At 42.2% G+C, this 22,643-nt stretch overlaps 1 protein-coding gene across 14 annotated transcripts in view; it reads left to right on the top strand.

Moving 5' to 3' along the window:
• LOC148842059 (lysine-ketoglutarate reductase/saccharopine dehydrogenase bifunctional enzyme) overlaps positions 1-22,643 on the top strand; it is a 179,571-nt gene that overhangs the window by 63,932 nt on the left and 92,996 nt on the right. For 10 of the 14 annotated variants that reach the window (XR_016103340.1, XR_016103344.1, XR_016103338.1 and 7 more), the window contains exons 10-11: positions 4,133-4,229; positions 4,378-4,544. Coding sequence is in view for 7 of the 14 variants with exons in the window: in XM_088958162.1 (XP_088814288.1) it covers positions 4,133-4,229; positions 4,378-4,544 (264 nt within the window). In the remaining 7 variants the exon portion in view is untranslated. The remainder of the gene's footprint in view (positions 1-4,132; positions 4,230-4,377; positions 4,545-22,643) is intronic. The other 4 variants (XR_016103343.1, XR_016103342.1, XM_088958165.1 and 1 more) reach the window with 1 other exon arrangement.

The following is a 22,643-nucleotide window of genomic DNA, read 5'->3' as shown; positions in this document are numbered from 1 at the left end:
AGTAATGATATAAACTTGCAATGGGAAGCAGAAATGTGAGCAGTGGAAACATAGTCTGAAATGGGATGAGAAGTAAAAGTACGTTTACCTTTCCGCAAAGCAATAGGAAGATGAAGATCTGAGGGAGAAGGGGCAGTAGCAGGATCTGTCGATGGGTGCTGAAGTGGAGGAGGAGCCGAAGCACTTCTACGAGTATACACTTGAGTAATTGGTGGCCTCTCTGTAGTAACCGGCATATGATGTGCATCTGTAGTAGGAGTGGGAACTACGGGAAGGGGGTCCACAACTGGAACAGGAAGAGGAACCACAGAGGGAGAAGAAGAAACCCCGACATTGGAGAAAAAGGGAACTAATTCAAAGAAGGTGACATCAGGGCACACAAACGATTTATGAAACTTAGGGTTATAACACTTGTACTCTTTCTGAGTCCTTGAGTAGCCAAGAAAAATACAATTTGTAGCTCGAGCATCTAGCTTGTCTACTCCAGGCCCCAAGTGCTGAACAAAACAAACACAGCCAAAGACTCTTGGGGTGAGAGGAAAGGGAGACAAAGTGGGGAACAACACGGAGAAAGGGGATTGACTTCCAAGGATTGACATGGGCATCCAATTTATCAAAAAACAGGATGTAAGAACAACATCACTCCAAAAATGCTTTGGGACATGCATATTGATCATCAAGGACCGAGCAGTTTCAAGAAGATGTCTATTTTTCCGTTCAGCTACACCATTTTGTTGTGGGGTGTAGGCACAAGAAGTTTGATGAATTATTCCATGATGTTCTAGGTATTGCTGAAATGATGAGGAGATGTATTCTTTGGCATTATCGGAGCGAAGTATTTTCATATGAACACCAAACTGAGTGCGTATTTCAACATGAAATTTCTGAAAAATAGAGAACAATTCACTACGGTCTTTCATAAGATAGATCCATGTCATTCTTGAAAAGTCATCAACAAAGATTACAAAATACTTAAACCCATTGTATGACACCACTTTAACTGGACCCCATACATCAGAATGAACTAAAACAAAAGGACTTGAGACACGACTATCAGTTCTTGGACTAAATGAGACTCGATGATGTTTTCCCAACTGACATGACTCACAATCTAATGATGAAAGATGACTCAAGGAAGGAACTAGCAGCTTCAAAGCCTTGAGAGAGGGATGACCAGATCTGCAGTGCCATTGGAGAGGAGTAAGAGATGACTGAAAAGCCACTGGAGGGCCACCACCATCAAGGTAATACAAACCACCGGCGTCATGCCCTCCACCAATCTTCGTCCCCGTCTTGAGATCCTGAAACACACAAGAAGAATGATAGAAGGTTACAGAACAATTAAGGGACTTGGTTAATCTACTAACAGACATAAGGTTAAAAGGGAACTTAGGAACATATAAAATAGATGCTAAAGACAATGAGGAGAGATCAACATCACCAACACCACAAATAGGAGATGTAGAACCATTAGCAAGTGTAACTGTCTGAGATGTGGAGGTGTGAGAAAGGGAAGAAAATACATTAGGAGTCCCAAACATATGGTCTGAGGCACCAGAATCAATGATCCAGGGTGATGCTTTGGAAGCTAAACAAGTCATACCTGAATGGGCAAGTGTAGCTGTGTTCTGCTGAGTTGTTTGAAGGAACTGCTCATATATTGTCCGTTGTACACTCACCATTTCTTGCCCGGATGCACAAGTAGGTGTGGAGGGGGTTGGTGCAGTTTGTTGGCTTTCAGTAATTGTGCTACTACTCTTAGATGTAACATGTAGTCCAAGTGTTGGGTGGACCATGCAAATCATAGCAGAAATTAACTGTGTGCCCCTCTAAGCCACAATTGGTACATTTTCTCTAAGCATTACCCCTTCCTTTTCCACGGCCTCCCCCTGACTCACGGCCTCCAGTCCGGCCACTGGCCCGGTTAAACATGTGCCCACCACGGTTGTTTGGAGGGCCATTGCTGCCACCACCACTTCTACCTCCACGACCACTCCCTTTAGTCACTACCAAACCAAATCTATCAGAGAAGGAAGAATGTTCCACTAGCTCAATGGATGTTCTCTTAAGATGGGCAAAAACTTCTTCAAGTGAGGGGAGAGCTGATCCCCCCAATATCTGTGCTCTGACAGGCTCATACTCAGCCTTCAAGCCCACAAGAAACCTAGTCACATCAAGCTGTTCACGCTGTTGTTGGATCTGGACATCTGATGTGAGAGGGTGATACACATTTAGCTCATTGCGGATGTTTCTCAAACTTGCATAATACTCTTCTAAGCTTTGACTTCCTTGCTTCAAATTGAAGTACTCTTGGTATAACTGATATACCCTAGGTTTATTGTCTTGTCCAGAGTACAACTTTTTAGCATGATCCCAGATCTCTTTGGCTGTATCTAGGAACATGAAGTTCACACTAATCTTTGGTTCCATGCTGTTCCAAAGCCATGTCATTATCTGTGCATAATCTTGTTCCCAATCACTGAACCCAGGAGAATCAGAGGAAGGTTTCTCCTCCCTCACATGTTTTACTTTCCTCTTGGCCTTTAAGAATATACACCACAATCTCACACTTGTCACAAGACTTATCTCACTTACAATACCACCAACCCACTTTCTTCAACTGCACATTACACACTACACTCTAAAGCTGAAATCATTCAGTCAACACATCAAACACTTGGTCTGCACACTGCAGGACCATTTACCACCAACACACCACTACTGAAATTACTTAGTCATTTCATCGAACACTTGTTCTGCAAACTGCAGAACTGATTATACACAAGGTCTAGGGGTTCACTTTTAAGCGTTTACAAACATAGATATGTCAGCCACCACAACACAGTCAACACCACACCACTGCTGTCGTAGACATCAGCAGTCTACCACTCTTCTTTCAGCACACATGCGAGCAAGAAAACACACAAAAAAACATGACTGATATGTGTATCAGTTTCACCCAGCACCACAACAACTAACTTTCGAAGCACACAAAAAAAATCAGCATTCACAGTCCTTTTCTGATCACACGACAGCAGTGTCCATACCTGTATATGACCAGCCTTCTTCGTACACTGAATAGAGGGTCTAGTATACCACTTCAACGACCACCACAGCACCGGCCAGAGGCATTCTCACACCCAGGCCCTCAAAACGACAACTCCTTTTCATCCCTTTATCGAGTCTTCAATCAGATCAGTTGTAGGATGATGAAACCTACTGTGAAGCTGGCGGCGAACCCAGGAAGAAGACAACAGCAAGAAAACGAACACCAGACCTTAATGCTCTGATACCATGTGAATAAACCCTAGTTGTTTCTAGGTCAAAGTAGAGAAGAAGAAAGAAGAAATAAAAGAGAAAGAAGAAGAAGGAGAGGAGAAGAGTGTTCGGCCAGAGTAGAAGAGAGGATGTACTAAAAGTACCTCTCCTAGCCGACCCACTTAACTTTTATTCATGAAAAACTTGAGTTACAAGAAAGTCAATTTTGTTCCTCATAGAAGATGGGACACTTAAACTCAGATACAACAGACATTTCACTTTCAATAAGATACACCAGAATGACCAAAATACCCCTGATTCGAGCATTCTAACAGAACAAAAGCTGATGTAGAAGACCTTCTTTGATACCATGACAACTAGGGTTTGTACAGGTGAAGAGAAACAGTTTGTGGGTTGTCTCAATGTGGAACATGCCCAAACAAGTTTTGTCATATACTAATGAAATACAATAGGTGAGAAAGGACCATTGTGCCCTTCTCTTGTTCAAGAAAGAATAGAGAAATATACAGTGATATGGTACATATGATACACGATAAAAGGGTACTCCAAATATAAAAAAACAACAGATCAGCCCTTCTCACAACACCCAGATGGACTCATGTTGGTTGTTGCAGAACTTTTCCAAACTTGGCCTTTAATAACACTCCTTCCTTTGTTGGTTTCCATATTTGGATGGGTCCATGATATTTCTTTCCCATTGATACAGAAACCTAATATATTCTTCTTTGGCATCTTCCTGATTTCCACATCATCCTAGTTGCTTTTGTTTTGATTGTCTGGCATGCTACTGTTCAACCATTTTTTGTTTTTTTGGTCTTTTAAAGCATATCTTAATGTCAATTTTGTTGTTTAGATATGATCCATTCACCAATTTATACCACTATGACATGGAGGGTAATGGTGTGATATGTTTGGCTGTTGACATTCTTCCAACGGAGTTTGCAAAAGAGGTAAATTACCTTTATGTGGGCAGACTTTTAACTTTTCAGTTAAGTTATATTTATCTTTGTACACAGAGTGCATAGGATGTTGGTGGGGCCATCATATCTATGCTTAGTTTTGAACTTTACATCTGAGTTATTGTTCAATTTTGAGAAGGCTTCGCAACATTTTGGAGATATCCTTTCCCAATTTATTGGTAGCTTGGCTTGTACAAAAGATATCTCAGAATTACCTACCCACTTAAGAAGAGCTTGCATAGCTCATGGAGGATCACTTACTCACTTGTATGAATACATTTCACGCATGAGAAATTCTGATTCAGAGTAAGCTTCTAATCCATACCATTCATCCTTTGTTTCCCGTAAATCAAAATTATTTATGTTCTTTATAAACTATTTCAACATCTTTTGCTTGCTTGAGGCTATTGCTGAAAACTTAAAGAATACATGATACTTTCATATTATTTTATCAACAAAAAAAAATTAAACCTGTTTTGATTTTTTCCAATTAATTATTGTTCTTATTAATAAACTTTTTTATCACTTACCAAAAAAAAGAAATTATTCTTATTTCCCTTTCTCTGTCTATACCAAAGGTTTGTTGAAATTATGAAGGAATTAGAAAGTCATAATGCATCATATGGAGATAATATCCTATATGTACACAAGGCTTGTTTCGTGTATTGATTTTTTTTTATCAGTAACAACCATAAATTCTATTGAGTGTGATTCAGACTGATGTGCTCTGATCTGAAGTGGCCCTACTCTCCCCACTGGCCACTATCCTTCTTAAGATCTCCTCTTCCTTTAAGAATTCGTTCTCAAAGACTCTAATATTCTTTTTCTGTCAAACTATGTTACCCTGATACAGAAAAGGACAGGGCTGGATACAATGTTGGATACAAAACTTACACTAAAAATCAAAGTATCTGACATGATACAGTATCCTTGTGCAAGTATTTGGGTACCATAGTTGTGCAAGTGGTCCAAAGAGTTGCATCTGGATTAGTGGCCCACAAATCCTCCTTTTGATAAACCTTTCAACCACTATGCTTCCAATACCTCTTTAACAAATTTTGGATGACCACCCATCACACAATAAGTGCACTTTCTAATCCCACGACCACTAGTTTGTTCATGTCCACCAAGTCCTGCCTAATTACTCAGGCAAATTTGTCACCACCTTTGTTCCAATGTCCAACTCCTCTGGTACCACCACGGCCTCTCCCACTCACCACATCTAATGCTGATCTGTCATGTCTATCTGGTAACCTGTGTTTGCAAAACGAAAAAACACCCTATGGAACTGATAAAAGGCATCCTGTAATGGGGGAAGTTGAGCACTGCTCAGTATCAGAACACAAACAGTCTCAAACTCCATCCTAAGCCCTGAAAGGAAATGAGCTACATATAACCTCCCCAGACCTTGCATTGGTTCAATCTGAGCATTTTCTTGCTCCCAATCATCATACTCCTTGCTACTAGCTTATGGTTTTGCATTCAATTACTTTAACTTCCCTTTTGACTTAACAAAGACTTCATTTAATATAGTCCAAGGTATATAATTATCAGCATTCAGCTTAATAGATGTCATCTGTAATGAAAAGATTTCAGATTGAACCAAACTGTTTGGTTTAGTTTCACCAGTGCTGGATGCAGCCATTGTACTTCTCTAACTACCAAGTACCAACCACGAGAACAGTAACAAAGAGATGGATAGAAGCCTACTGTCCACACTGCTATCACCAACTTGTCACTACCGACACACTATGCTGTCTACCACACAAAATGTCACATTTATGATGTTTCAGCCACCCACGGGATTCTAAATCACACCACAATCACCACTACAGCATATAGTCCCTCTTGGTAACCATCTATAAGAGGGCTTTTTTTGATCATTAACAGGGAGTCATTTCATTTAATATAAACAATAATTTACAATAAGGATCCAAAGGGGTAAAAAATACCCCTAAAATACAGATATTACAAATGAGCCCAATATAACTGCTCCCTATTTACCCCTTGCCTTGCTAAAGAATTTGCCAACCTATTATCATCCCTTGGAACCCACTGAAATGTTACTCTCATTCCCCTTAATAACCATTTGATCTTCTTCACCACTTCTTGATAAGTCCAGACTGCTTTTTTTCATTCTTTCATCAGCTTACCACCACTTGGGAGTCCCCTTCAACAATCAGCCTTTTTAAATTTAACTGTTTTGCTATTTGTGCCCTACAAAGTACAACAGTCAACTCAGCTCTACTGGAACCTCCTAGACCAATAGGAGTCAAGAACATTGCTGTTATAATCCCATATTTATCTCTGACCCCACCCCCCTCCCTAAGGGGTCTTGGTTACCAAAGCTTCTCCCGTCAAAATTGAGTTTTATAAAGTTCTCCAAGAGTGGTTTCTAGGCTTTAAGTATTCTAATCTTTCTTGTAGACGAAGAAGCCACTTCCCTCCAGCTCCTTAAATCATCAAAGGAATAGGGTGAGAACAGGTTCAAAGATTTGACCCAATGAATCACCCTTATTTAAAATGCACTCCAAATTTTCTTATAGATTTTTTTCCTCTTCCTTGAGGAGCCTTGCATTTCTTTCTTCCCAAACTGTCCAAATTATAGCTTCCCTAGTGCATTTCCACATTATTCTTTTTTCCTTGGCCACCTAAAAAGTTCCACACGCAAACAAATTATTCAAGCTTGTAGGTAGAATCCACCTGCACCCAAAGAGAGAAAAGAACCACTCCCAAATAGAGGTAAAAAAACAATAGGAAATTAGAAGGTGGTAAGCAATCTCACCATTTGCCTTATAGAGTGTGCACCCGCTTGGAGACAAAAACATTTTTTTCTTATTTGTTGTAGTAAGTCTAGAGTGTTGATTTTTCCATGATAGACCTTCCAATAAAAGGTCTCTATTTTTAGGTGAATTGCTTTGCACCAAACCTCATACACCGGAAAGGAGGACCCAATAGACACTTGTGTAACTAGGTACTGGAAGAAAGAGGCACAAGAAAAGGAGCCTTTGAAGTCAGGAATCCAAATTCTCTCATCAGACTTAAGAGGGTCTACAACAACTGAATAAAAAATTTGCAATAACTCAGTGACAAGTGAGAAGTCAGTTTTTCTCAAACCTCTTCCGAAACCCAAGTCCTATGCCACCCCATCAGAAAGAGAAATAAAAAGGAAGAAATAGGCTCATTTTTAAACAAAGAAATGGCATAAAGAGAAGGGAAAAAATCATTTAAAAGGTACAGTCAGGTGTAGCTCGCGAAGGCCTCCCCACACAAAAGCTCATTAGGAGGAATTGAAAAAACAAGGCCACGCCAGATGATCTAGTGTTACAGACAGTTGCGGCAGAACTATATATATATATATATATATATATATATATATATATATATATATATATATATATATAGTTTGGGTCTGTAATAGGGATTATGGAATTACAAAACCTGATTTCTCTTACCTTCTCTAGTTTTTCCTTCGTTTTCCTCTATCCCCCTCTCCATCTTTCTTTCTTTTAGGAGGTTAAGTCTCCTTCAAAAGACTTCCAAGGTGGCAGTTCCACCATTTTGGTATCAGAGCACCGACCAACATGTCCCAAACATGGTTAACCACTGTGGATGATTGAGTTGATCAGGTAGAGGTTGGCTTGCATCAAGTGGTGTTCGAACTCAAGGAACTCAAAGCCGCAGTCTCCGCTATCGCCTCTCAATAAAAGTCAACAGAATTGAGCAAGCGGGAGGAGACTGAAGGCTCCGTGAACAGTAATCCGAGGATGGGGGGACACCCCTTTGGTAAGGTCACTAAAATAGATTTTCCAAATTACTTTGGTGGCAACCCCATCCCCTGGATCTTCAAAGCAGAACGGTACTTCGAGTACCATGAGATGCTACCACACCAACATGTCTTCAACCTGCAACAGCCATGGTAGCTGTTGGGATGGCTAGACTTCAGGAGGAGTGCATTGAAAGCTTGTGCAGGGTTACCCAACCGTCTGAACCGCTACTTAAGTCTCCAGTTCGATCCGATCCGTCCTTGACCAAATCCATGGGAGAGGTAGCCATGTTAGACAGTTTTGAAATTCGCCCCTTATTCCGCAATCTTTGGGCATCCATGGGATGGATCTCTCATCCCTTCAGTGGTATCAGAGCCAGGTTCAAATCTTGAACCATTCTGTTTCAGATCTGAACCTGCGCAATTAGGGAGAAGGCGTTCTACCCAATTTGCGCAGATATGGTTTTTGGGAAATTTGTTCCCAAAACAGATGGGCAAATAATCTGAAATTAATTTTAAATAAATCTGATTATTATTTAGAATTGTTCTTTATAATTTTCTTGATTTATGGGTTGTTCGTACAAGAGGAGATCGAATTCTTGGATCGAAGATGGCGGTGCAAAAAAGGAGATTTCGCAGAGAAGGAGATTTCGCAGATAAGAGAAATGCTATTTGCGATTTGCAGTTTGTGAAACTGCATTCTGTGATCTAACCTCTGTTTTGCAGGAAGGATTGTGCGAACAGCCCTGATTGACTGATTCTTGTTTTTCCTTTTATCAGTATTTAATTTCAGATTATTTTCTTGAATTAAGGATTTAATTAAAAATCAAACCCTAGACCCATTCGAACCGAGATTGGTTCAAAACTGTTTGGACCAATTCTAGGGTTTAATCAAGGTTGAAAGTCAGCCCTAATTTCCCACTAATGGGCCTAAGGATTGACATTTAATTAAATGGTTAATTCGGCCCAGCCTGTAAAGGCCCAGTTTTAAATAGTTAAAACTGCAAAAGCCCATTTTAAAGGATAAAGCTATATGGGCCGAACTGGGTAACCCTAATTCAGCCCATATACCTAGATAATATTAATGGTTAATATTATGGAATTTTAACGGGCTTCCAACGGGCCTTACAGATAATTAATTGATTGGATCAATTTATCCCTGCATGTGATGTATGGATGTGTGATGTGCTGCGTACATGGGCCATAAGTACTTGGCCCATGCTCATTCGACAGTGGCTCTTGTGCACACCATGGCTGAATGCACATCATTGCCATGGTGTCCCTTTTGGTCATTGGATGACTTTCCTCAGTGGTGGGCCCCACACCTCATCAAGAGGTTGCGTGCGGAACCCTAGCCGATTCAAGGCCCACCGAAATCTGGCTTTATGAAAGTCAGTGGGAGCCACTTTGGTTTGACCTAAATCAAACTAGGGCGTAATTTTGTTCCCTCCAGCTAATATGAGTGCATGTGATAGGGAGATTTATATGATGAACTCTCTAAAGGCCTTCCATCATTAGCATGAGGATGGGTCATTCAATAATGAGGAAATGCACCAGAAAATGGGCTATCCATTTGCTGTTGGGCTTGTCTGAGTGTTTCATAAGATGATAGGGGCGTCATAGACCGATGTGGGAGGGGGGCTTCACCAGAAAATGGGAACTCTCTCACGGTACCTTGGCGTTCACGAATATGATGGGAAAGCACTCACTGGACAGAAAGGTTTACCTGAAAACGGCTCTGAACCTTGTCTGACAGAGGCCAAAGGGAAAACTCATATGATGAGTGGATATGATCATTCACAGAAAGGTGGTGGGGTTATGCAGCTGAAACAGTTGGCTCCATGCAACCTATGTGATTTCCCACATTTCCAGAGACAACCTGTAGTCTCCGTCACTGAGAAAGGAGGGAAATCTCAGAGACGAATAAATGGAAATGGATCGTAGATTAAAATCCATATCTATGAAATGAACATGAATCAAATTAGGTTGTGGACTGATGTTTGCTCTTTTATCAGAAAATGGCAAACGGATCTTTTGCAAAACTGCTTGATGACAATAAGTTGAAGGGCCCAAACTATGCTGACTGGTACAGGAACCTTATGCTAGTCCTAGCTTCTGAAAAGCTGGACAAAGTGGCAAAGAATCCTGCCCCGGAGCGTCCGGGTGATAGGGCTTCTGAGGCCCGAAGGAGAGACTATCAAGAATGGGAGGAGAAAAACTCCCTTGCCCAGTGTTACATCATTGCCTCCTTAGACAACCCGATACAGAGGCAGTTCGATCAGATCGAACTTGCCAAAGACATATTGGACAGTCTCAGGACAATGTATGAAGAGCAGAATTGTTCTACTCGACAAAAGGTCTTGAAACAGTTCATGACCGCACAAATGTCCAAGGGTCAACAAGTTCACGACCATTGTCTTTGGATGATGGGATACATCAACGAACTGGAGGCTCTTGGATCCGAGCTGGACCTTGCAACCCATATAGATGCTATCCTTAACTCTTTGCCTCCTTCCTTTAATCCGTTCATCATGAACTATAACATGAACAAGCTGAATGTCAGCTTACAAGTGCTCAGCAATATGTTGCAAAGAGTTGAAGAACTGATTAGAAATGATGAGCCTGTAGCCATGCTTGTTGAAGCTGGCAAGACAGGCAAGAGAAAGAGGAAGGCAAAGAAGCCTCAGAAGAAAGCCACTAAGAGCAAGAAGCAGAAGAAAGACAAAGCATCGGATGCCTGTCACTTCTGCAAAAAGACCAGCCACTGGAAAAGGAACTGTCCTGCCTACCTGGAATCCAAGAAAGGTAACTTTGAAACTTGTGTTATAGAAACCAATTTGTTGGTAGATTCTGCATCCTGGTGTATTGACTCCGGGGCTTCAACTCATGCTTGTAACTCACTGCAGGGGTTCAAGGTAAGCAGAAGGCTGAGTGAAGGAGAAGTCACACTCTACTTGGGGACTACTGCAACTGTTGCAGCCGCGGCCATAGGAACCGTGGAGTTAATTTTTAGAGAATGAACAATTGTACTAAAAGACTGTTTTTATGTGCAAAATTTAAGGAGAAATTTGATTTCTGTCTCAAAACTGTGTGCAGATGGTTATTCTGTCTTCTTTAGTAATATGATTACTATTAAAAGAAACAACAGATTCATCGCATACGGGGAACTGGAGAACGGTCTCTATGTTCTACATCCTTCTCTAGAAACTAACATAACTGAAACTACGTCGGCTGAAATCCCTAAGAAGAGAGCTCGTGATACAGTTAATCGCACATGTCTGTGGCATTATTGACTTGGCCACATCGGTGTTGACCGAATCACAAGGTTGGTAAAGGATGGTCCTTTGGATTTTCTAACTGTAGAAGATCTTCCACTTGTGAGCCTTGCCTACAAGGCAAGATGACGAAATGGCCATTTAACGGTAAGCCTGAAAGATTTACATGCACACTTGACCTAATACATACTGATGTATGTGGTCGCTTCTCATACACTCAGAGTTACCCACATCCTTTTGGGGTTACACATTAGAGACTGCGATTTATGTGCTGAATCGGGTTCCAACCAAATCGGTTCCGAATACTCCATATGAACTTTGGACCGGAAAGAAACCAAGTGTCAAACACTTGAAGATTTGGGGTTGTCCAACACACGTTAAAAAAACGAGTGCAGACAAGTTGGAATCCAAGACCAGCCGTTGCCTATTTGTAGGCTACCCAAAAGGCTCTGTAGGTTACCTATTCTATGACCCAAGTGAGCAGAAAGTGTTCTGCAGTCGTAATGCGCAATTCTTGGAAACCGACTATATCCTGGACACCCATCGTAAGGAAGTTGTTCTTGATGAGGAGAGCTCAGGAGCAGTGGGAGATGTCCCACAAGTTCCAGGTAGTGACCAACCTAGAAGATACACTTGGGTATCCAGGCCACCAGTCCGTTATGGTTATGACCAGGATAGTTACCTGGTGGAAACCTTGACTAGTGAGGAGGATCCCGTGACTTACACGGAAGCTATGTTGGACATAGATTCCCAGAAGTGGGTGGAGGCCATGAGAGCAGAGATGGACTCAATGGAGACCAATGGAGTCTGGACTCTAGTAGATCTGCCCTCCGGGGTAAAAGCAATCGGTTGCAAATGGATTTACAAGAGGAAGAAGGGCCCCGATGGTAAGGTTGAGACCTTCAAGGCTCGTCTGGTGGCGAAAGGGTACACTCAAAAAGAGGGCATCGATTATGAGGAAACCTTTTCGCCTGTGGCCATGCTTAAATCCATTAGGATCCTGCTAGCTGTAGCAGCATACCATGATTATGAGATTTGGCAAATGGATGTCAAAACTGCATTCCTGAATGGAGATCTTACTGAAGATATCTATATGCAGCAGCCGCAAGGCTTCATTGCTGCAGGTCAGGAAAACATGGTATGTAAACTTAATAGATCCATTTATGGACTTAAGCAAGCTTCTAGAAGTTAGAACATCCGTTTTGACTCTTCCGTCAAATCGTTTGACTTCGAGTAGAATCCGAATGAACCCTGTGTTTACAGGAAGTACAGTGGAGATAAGGTTACCTTCTTGGTTCTGTATGTAGATGGCATTCTACTCATTGGGAATGATGTAGGTATGTTAACTACGGTGAAAGTATGGCTATCACAACAATTCTCCATGAAAGATCTTGGAGAAGCCTCCTATATACTGGGTCTTCGACTCTATAGAGATAGATCGAAGCGGATAATAGGATTATCCCAATCTGCCTACATTGACAAAATAGTCAAAAGATACAGCATGGAAAATTCCAAGAAAGGAAATGTTCCTTTCAGGCACGGAGTCACTCTCTCCAAGAAGATGTCTCCCAAGACTTCTGAGGAGATTGATGGCATGAAAGACATTACCTATGCCTCTGCCGTAGGGAGCATCATGTATGCCATGCTGTACACTCGTCCTGACATAGCTCAGGCAGTGAGTGTAGTAAGCAGATTTCAGGCCAACCCAGGGCAGGAGCATTGGACTGCTGTGAAAAACATACTTAAGTACCTTCGAAGGACAAAAGAGTTTTGTCTAGTATTCGACGGTAGCTCACTACAGATCCAAGGGTATACAGATGCCGATTTTCAGTCAGACCCAGATGATAGAAAGTCTACATCTGGATATGTTTTCACGATAGGATCGTGTGTTGTTTGCTGGAAAAGCAGCAAACAGGGGTCCACTGCAGACTCCACGACCGAGGCCGAGTACATTGCCGCAAGTGAGGCTGCCAAAGAAGTCGTATGGATGAAGAAGTTCATTCATGAGCTGGGAGTAGTTCCGTCCGACACATCACCCATCCCATTGTTGTGTGACAACAATGGAGCCATTGCTCAGGCTAAGGAGCCACGAGCCTACTCGAAGTTGAAGCACATTGAGAGGAAGTACCACGTACTGCAGGAGATTGTTGGTAGAGGGGACGTCCTGATTCAGAAGGTAGCGTCAGCGGAAAATGTAGCAGACCCATTGACAAAGCCACTATCACAGAAAGTGTTTGAGAAACACGTGGAAAGCATGGGACTCCAGCTAGTACCTGATTGGACCTAAGTGCAAGTGGGAGCTGTTAGACAGTTTTGTATGCCCTTAGCTTCAATCAAATTTGATGTACTTTATGAGTTTATTGTAAATGAATAAAAGTGCATATTTGATTCATGTTCCCTTGGTATGTTTCTGTGTAATACCCTTAAACTGGACACTTATTGAGACTCGTGTTAGTTTAGAATGTTCACAGCCAGTGGGTCGGTCTGGGGAGACCTATCCTGACAAGGATGACATTGTGGTGCCACCAAGTCGGTTGGGGTGGCTTGTCTCAGCTACCGGGGTGAGACCCTAGGCACATACAGTGTGGGATTAATTGAATTTTTGAACTGGACCAGATTTCCGGTATTGCCCTGGACCTTGGAGATTGATGGGCAAAACTGGAAAGTTACACCCGACCCCTAGACTCGATTATGATACTGCACTAGGTGTCGGATCGGGCTATCTTTGATGTACCAATCAGTGAGATCCTTAGCGGGGGTCAAAACCTGGGTATGTTGGGACAATCCACGAATTCATCTGAGTGGGTGATCATAGTGACAAGATCAGCCCCTTTGTCGGACAAAGGTAATGATCGGGGATGCACTCTCACTGTTGGAAACCAAGACTGCCGGCAACCGATTTCAACCGTTGAGATTTGTTTTGCAAAGTATATTTTATATGAGATATAAAAGTATATATATTATGGTTTCTAAAATGTTTGCAAAAAGGTTTTAATTCCCGGGATCCATATAAGTGGAGAGTGCAACACTGTTCCTTGCCACCGAGGGAGAGGTCCTCTCTTGTCGGGCAGTGTATGATCATTAAGGGCTGAGAGGTTAAGTGTAAGACCATTGAGGATAATACCTGATGGGCTAATCTTGCATCTACCCACAGTCCCTGGGTGTTACAAGTTGGCTTGGCCCAGGGACCACTTAGGGTAAGTGTTGGGCCCATAGAGCCCATTCGATGGGTTTCAGGGGGTGCACTGTCTTTAACAGTGTATTCGACCAGGCCTTGTAACAAAGGCTGGGCCGAACCCATGTGGCTGATGTGTAGATCAATGCTTGGGTCCCACGCCATACAAGGAAGCCCAACTGGGCAGCAGTTAGGAAGGTTAAGTGAGCACATAAGCTTAATGGGCCTAAAGCCCATTTCGAACTGGACTATTTATTTAGTTAATTAAAGGGGCGAATTCTGAGATGGATTAGCAGATAGGATAGGGTCTTAATCCTATCCACTCAGAGAGTCCAGATCTGAATGTGATTCAGATCTAGAAACCTCCTAATAGGATTAGGAGAAAGCTAATCTAATCTGCAGATAAGATAAGGGTTTATCCTTATCACTTGAAGAGAAGGCTGATCCAAATATGATTTGGATAAGCAGCTCCTAATGGGATTAGGAGCTGAATTTTTAAATTAACAAAAGGAAGGAGGGGGCGGCAGCCTTTGGAAGAGATACATCAGATCCTCTTTAGTGCTGAAATCAAGAAGAGAGAATTCTGCACCCTGCAAATACTCTCTTGCCGCCTCCCTGTTCTTGTCGCCTTGTTTGCCAGTTCAATCTCCAGTTGTGGGAGAAGTCAAGATTGGATCTTGACATCGGTTCTTTGAGAAATGATTGAGAAGGAAGCTGTGCTCACGTACCATTCTACTAATTCTTGCGAAGGACAGAGTTCTTGGGGAAGAACACTGTTGATTCTGCTCCATCCTACACTGCGCCATCTTCAGTGGGAGCAGTCTTTGGATCCTTCCTTGGGCGTGAACACCTTCGTTGGGAGATATTACTTCTCCGTATCAGGTATAATTCTCTCCTATTCCTTTTGGTTCAGATCTGGTTCAGTTTAAGGTTCAAGAATGATCCTTGAAAATATGATTTTCTAAATGGGGAATGTGATTCCCAGTTGAAGGGAGAGAAAATTTTTTTGAAATTTGCCCCTTATTCCGCAATCTTTGGGCGTCCATGGGATGGATCTCTCATCCCTTCAAGCCAAGCCCATATTTCCCAAGCCCACAACACCATTCAAGCACCTCACTTGGGCCAAGATGCAGGCCTGATGTGAGAAAGGTGTAGAGGAGATGGGCCGAATGGCCCATAGGCTGTCATTCTATGTTGTGTTTATGTTTTCCTCTGTAATGGGCCTTATTTTGGGCCCATACTCTTATATACGCTGTTTTTGTAATTTCTTGCTCACCCAAGGGCATCCTTGTAATAATTCAAAGATTAACTTAATAAAATGTTTTAGAGTGTTAGAGGGAGGTTTAGTTCGAACCTCTCACTCTCTAACTCTCATTGCCGCCGGCTCTCTCTCTCTCTCTCATTTTCTTAATCTTCTCTTGTTTGTTTTCTAGTTTTGCATCTAATCTCAAGCAGTTCTATATTTAAAGAGGGCTGTTTTCAACTTGGTATCAGAGCAGTCCAGAGCTTGGCGTGACCCTCATGTGGTTCTAGTCCAGCCGACTGCATGAGGATGTTCTAGGGCTGGAAGTTTAAAGTCATTTGCCTGGTTCTTGGAGGTCATTGGAGGGTGCCAAGTCTCTACCCACTTGGAGAATAGTTCGGTGACCAGGAAGAATCAGAGAGAAAGGTGTTCGACCTGATTTGAAGCTCAAATCAGAGATTCACATACTGTAAGTTATCGTAGTTATTGCTGGGTTATTTTCTTTGCTTGGGAGGGCTGTTAAAGTACTCGAAACCCCTCTCCATTCTGCCCTACTGTTCGGCTGTTGCTGGACTGATTCAACTTAGAAATTTCTAGGTTATTTTGGGGAGCAATTCGGCTGTTGTTGGATTGTCAAGTTGTTGGAACTGGTTTGGACGCAGTGGTATTAGTCTCTAATTCAGCCCAGCCTTTTCTTGGACCTATACGAAATACTATTGAAGTGGTTTCTACTAGTTATCAGTAGGGTGTTAACTATTGCACACAAAGTGTTTGTTAAAAGGCATCGTAAGGACTGTGTACTGTTATTTCTTCTCTTTGGGACAACGGTTGTTGGGGACCTGGAATACTTTGTGTTTGGAGGTCTGCTAGTTGCCCCTTGAAGGCTGAAATAGTATTCCTTCTTCTAGAAAGAGCTGCCACCGAGCTTGGCTGTCACGGTTGTCAAGACTGAACTGATTTTGTGAGCTGTGTGGTGTTGCCGATTCAGCTCAAACCAAGTTCATCAAGAATCCCTACACTTTGAGAAACTTATTAAAACCCTAATTGGAACCTTTTCATGATGGACTTCTCAGACCTTAAAAGCAAGAGTGCTGCTAAATATGGACAGACTTTGGGAGCCCCAGCCGATTCTACGTTGGCTGTAACTACAGTTAAACTTGATGGGACCAACTACTTGGCATGGTCACAATCAGTGAAAATCCATATTTGTAGCAGAGGAAAATGGGGGTTTGTTTCTGGGAGCAAGAAAGCTCCCCTAGAGGACGATCCATCTTATGAGAGATGGATGCAAGAGAACTACATAGTGATTGGGTGGCTTGTGAATTCAATGCAGCCATAGATTAGTCAACACTATCTTTGGATGAACTCGGCTAAGGAAATCTGGGATAGTGTTGCAGAAACCTACTCCCAAAAATTGAATGTTGCCAGAGCCTATAAACTGAGGAGTGATGTGAAGAATCTAAGACAGGGGGAGAAATCCCTTGCGGCATACTTCTCAACCCTAAAATCTTTATGACCAGCGATTGATCTGATAGAGGTTGTAACATGGGATACCCCCAATGATGCTGAAACATACAGGAAATTAGTTGAAAGGAACAGGGTTTTTGAGTTCCTAACTGGGCTGAATCCTGAATATGATATTACAAAGCAGAACATTTTGTCTAAGGAAAGTGTTTCATTGTCGCAAGCATATGCTTTGGTCAGCAGTGAAGAGAGTAGAAGACAAGTACAGGTTCAAGGAGTTGGCATCAATGATCATTTTGCAAATATGGGGGTTAAACCCAAAGGGGTTATAGGGGCTCCCAGTGGCACAGGAAAGAAGGAGGTGGTCTGTGAATATTGCAAGAAGCTGAAAAACACCAAGGACAAGTGTTGGAAATTGCATCCCAATCTTGTCCCTGTTCGGTTCCAGAAGAAAAATGATAGTAGAAAGACAAGGAGTGCAAATGTAGCCATGGGTACAAATACAGAAGTTGAGTATGCCTGTGCACAGTTGGCAACCATGAAAGCTGAGTATGAGAAGTTTGGAAAGATGATCAGCAATCTTGAAGGTGTAACTTCATCAAACCCTTCTGGAAATTCAGCCACCACCGTATTTGCTCACTCAGGTATAAGAGCTTCTGCTGACCATGCATCCACCTCAAGTAATCCTATGACCCCTTGGATCATAGACTCAGGTGCTTCTGATCACATGACCAACCTTTCCACTCTGTTTGTTTCATATGATTTGCTTCCTGATCGAAACAAAATCACCTTAGTTGATGGTTCTCTTGCCTCTATTTCTGGCAAGGGAACTATCAAGGCTACAGACTCCTTACTCTTATCTTCCACTCTTCATGTACCTAAATTAAATACCAATTTATTATCTATAAGTAGCTTGACCAAGTCATTGAATTGTTGTGTAACCTTTTTCCCTTCTCACTGTGTGTTTCAGGACCTGAAGTCTCGGAAGGTGATTGGGAGTGGCCATGAAGCGAATGGAATATACTTGCTCGACACCCCTGGCCAATGCTTTGATCATCCCAAGAATGCTGCTTTTGGTTCTACTTCTTCAGAGTCGGTCAGTCAAATTATGTTGAGTCATTGTCGGTTGGGTCATTTACCTTTTTCTGCTTTAAGTCATTTGCTTCCCAAACTGTTTAAGGGAGTCAGTGTGTCCAGTCTCAATTGTGAGTCATGTCAGTTGTCAAAGCATTGTAGAAAAAATTACCCTGTGAGCAATAAAAGATCCTCTTTTCTTTTTCATATTGTACACTCTGATGTGTGGGGGCCTTACCACTTATCCTCTATGGGGGGCTACAAATACTTTATCCTGTTCATTGATGACTTTTCTAGATTCACTTGGATATACTTAATGAAATCCCGAGACGAAGTCCCGAGACTTGTGAGGCAATTTCATGAGCTTGTTTTGACTCAATTTGGTACCAGAATTAAGGTTTTCAGATCTGACAATGCAAAAGAGTATTTTGAGAAGAGTTTATCCTTGTTTCTCTCTGACATGGGCGTTATTCACCAAAGATCCTGTGTTAGAACCCCTGAATAAAATGGAGTTGTTGAAAGGAAAAATAAACATATTGTTGAAGTTGCAAGGAGCCTGTTGTTTGCTTCACATGTTCCCACAAGATTTTGGGGTGATGTTGTTCTTACTGCTACCTATCTCATAAATCGTATGCCATCCAGGGTTTTAGGGTTTAAATCCCCATTCAATCGTCTTCATCCAGACAAGGATCTCTTCCCGATTCCTCTTCGTGTGTTTGGTTGTACCTGTTATGTTCACATTCCAAGTTCCCAGAGACATAAGTTTGAACCAAAAGCCCACAAATGCATCTTCCTTGGTTACTCCCACACACAAAAGGGTTATTGTTGTTTTGATCCAAAGACTGGCACTCGACATGTCTCTATGGATGTTACCTTTGATGAGCTTTCTCCTTTTTATGGTTCCTCTCAGGAAGGACATTATCAACAGGGGGAGAGTCTGTCACAAGTATTTGCTCTTCCTCTTCCTGTCCTAGTTGAGTCACTTGACAAGCCTGTATCCTCACCAAACGAATCAAAGGAGGATCAGCCACTTCATTCTTCTTGCCCTAGTGCCCCTATTTCTTTACCTCCTCGTCCTACCCATAATCCCAAAGTGTATCAAAGGCAAAGATCCAGGAATGAGCAAGTTGTTTCCATTACAACAGATGAGACTCATACATTCCCAATCACAGATGAGATAACAGGTACTGCTTCAGCCTCTTTGGAACCATCTTTCCCAGATCTTGATGTCCCCATTGCTGTTAGGGAAGGAAAGTGGAAGTGCACTGCACACTGCATTTCCAAACACCTTTCTTATGATCTACTTTCTCTTTCATACTTTTCCCACCTCTCTTCAGTTTCTTTTAACCCCATTCCTAGGTCTGTGTCAGAAGCTCTTGGGATTCCAGAATGGAGAGATGCCATTGAAGTCTGAAATGGATGCTCTACACAAAAATGATACTTGGGAGGTGGTGGATTTGCCTGAAGGGAAGGATCCAGTTGGGTGCAAGTGGGTCTTTACCATTAAATACAAGGTTGATGGGACTATTGAGAGGTACAAGGCCAGACTTGTTGCAAAAGGCTACACACAGACATATGGGATTGACTACCTGGAGACCTTTGCCCCTGTTGCCAAGATGACATCTGTGAGGGTTCTCTTTTCTCTGGCAGCTCACCTTGATTGGCCTCTTTATTAGTTGGATGTAAAGAATGCATTTATGAATGGTGACTTACATGAGGAGGTCCACATGTGTCTCCCTCCAGGAATGTATGGGAAAGATGTGCAAGGAAAGGTATGCAAATTGAAGAAATCACTTTATGGCCTCAAACAATCTCATAGAGTCTGGTTTGAGAAATTTAGAGCTGCACTTGTTAAAATTCGGCTATGTTCAGACACAGTCAGATCATACTCTCTTTGTGAAGAAAAGTGGATCTCTAGTAGTGTATCTCATTGTGTATGTTGATGACATTGTAGTGATTGGTGATGATGCCTCAGCCATTCGGGCCCTTAAGTCTTTCCTCCGTACAGAATTTGAGATTAAGGATCTGGGGGAGTTGAGATACTTCCTTGGCAAAGAAGTTGCTAGATCCAAAGATGGGATTCTTATTTCCCAGAGGAAATATGTCCTTGATTTGCTGTCTAAAACTGGAAAAATGGGTGCTAGACCAGTTGCAACTCCCATTGATATGAGTCACAAACTTTCAGCTTCGGATGGAACATTGTTGGAAGACAAAGGGATCTTTCAGAGACTTCTTGGGAAGCTCCTGTATCTGTGTATGACTCGGCCAGATATTGCATATGCTGTCAGTTCTATTAGTCAGTTCATGCATGCTCCTAGAGATACTCATATGGCAGCAGCAAAACGAATTTTGTGCTATCTGAAAGGCTCTCTAGGAAAATGAATTCTATTTACCAAGAATGGTCATCTGAAACTTGAAGCCTATACTGATGCTGATTGGGTTGGAAATATTGATGATAGAAGATCTACTTCAGGGTATTGCAGTCTGGTGGCTGGTAATGTTGTCTCTTGGAGGAGTAAGAAACAATCAGTTGTGGCCTGATCCTCCGCCGAAGGAAAGTATAGAGCCATGGCACATGGAGTCTCTGAATTGTTGTGGCTAAGGTCCTTAATGGAAGAACTTGGGATTGATCATGACAAACCCATGATGTTGTTCTGTGATAATCAAGTTGCCATCAACATTGCTCACAACCCAGTACAACATGACAGAACCAAAAATATTGAGGTTGATAGACACTTTATTCGAGAAACAGTCTCTTCCGGTGAAGTGTGTCTTCCATTCATTACTTCTGAAGGACAATTGGCAGATTTCCTCACCAAGGGTATTTCTAAGGCAAGGCTTCAACATGACACTAGCAAGCTGGGCATGATTAACTTCTATGCTCAACTTGAGGGGGAGTGTAGAGGAGATGGGCCAAATGGCCCATAGGCTGTCATTCTATGTTGTGTTTATGTTTTCCTCTGTAATGGTTCTTATTCTGGGCCCATACTCTTATATACTCTGTTTTTGTAATTTCTTGCCCACCCAAGGGCCTCTTTGTAATAATTCAAAGACTAACTTAATAAAATGTTTTAGAGTGTTAGAGGGAGGTTTAGTTCGAACCTCTCACTCTCTAACTCTCATTGCCGGCAACTCTCTCTCTCTCTCAACCTCTTAATCTTCTCTTGTTTGTTTTCTGGTTTTGCATCTAATCTCAAGCAATTCTATACTTCAAGAGGGCTGTTTTCAACTAAAGGGTTATGTTATAATTGCGACAACAAGTATGGGCCAGGTCACAAGTGCAAGGCCCATCAGGTGTTCATCATTCAAACTGAGGAAGAAGAGGATGGGGTGGAATTTGCCAACTTGGCAAGGGATAATAAAGATCTGGACGGGCCAAACCAAGGAGATGAAATATCCATACATGCCCTTATGGGCCTCCAATCTATACAATCTATGCGGGTCAAAGGGAAGTTGATGGGGCGACAGATTTCCATCTTAATAGATAGCGAATCCTCCTTGAACTTCATCACTTGCATTTTGACCAAGCAACTAGGTATGTCTGTCCAGCCTGTGAGCTCATTTTCAATTTGAGTATCAAATGGTAGTCAATGGGCATGTGCTAGTATTTGTGAGAAAGAGATGCTCTACATACAAGGGCACAACTTTATGGTTGACCTACATCCCTGGATTTCTCAAGAGCTGACATCATACTAGGGGTACACTGGTTAAGGGGATTGGGACCTAGTATATGTGATTGGACCCGTATGACCATGGAATTTATTAAGTATGGCCAGTCGTGCCACCTACAGGGCCTAAAACCCAAAATCCCCCAACCCGTAACCACTAACACCCTACTTTAGACCTCCAAGGCCACCAGACAACCCATCTTCATGTATTTGGGTTTCTAGCCCTCCTCCCCTATTCTAGATAACAGTAACACCAAGCAACTCACAAGTGGCCAAAAAAAAGTCTCTACAACTTTTGTTGGCCCAGTTTGATAACGTGTTTAAGGAGGCCTTCACACCTCCCACCCACTAGACCCCAGGACCATCAAATACCATTAATACCCGGAGCTAGTCCCACAAATGTCTGGCCCTACCAGTACCCCTATTACCAGAAGTTGGAGATAGAAAAGGTAGTGAACGGGCTGTTAGGGAAGGGATACATTCAAGCAAGTACTAGCTCATTCTTCTCTCCAGTGCTCTTGGTTTGAAAGGAAGGTACATGGCATTTTTCGTTGATTACGAAGCTTTGAACTAAATCATGGTTAGTTGATTACGGAGCTTTGAACCAAATCACGGTCAAGGACTGCTTTCCCGTTCCCATAATTGATGAGTTACTAGATGAATTGGGCTCAGCTCAGGTGTTTTTTAAGTTGGACCTGTGTGCAGGCTATCACCAAACCAGGGTTCATCCAGCTGATGTC

The sequence above is a fragment of the Nelumbo lutea genome, chromosome 8 (genome assembly GCF_056320005.1).
Source record: "Nelumbo lutea isolate HS-2025 chromosome 8, American lotus-T2T, whole genome shotgun sequence".
In the NCBI taxonomy this organism is placed as follows: domain Eukaryota; kingdom Viridiplantae; phylum Streptophyta; class Magnoliopsida; order Proteales; family Nelumbonaceae; genus Nelumbo; species Nelumbo lutea.
This window is presented reverse-complemented; position numbering and strand designations above follow the sequence as displayed.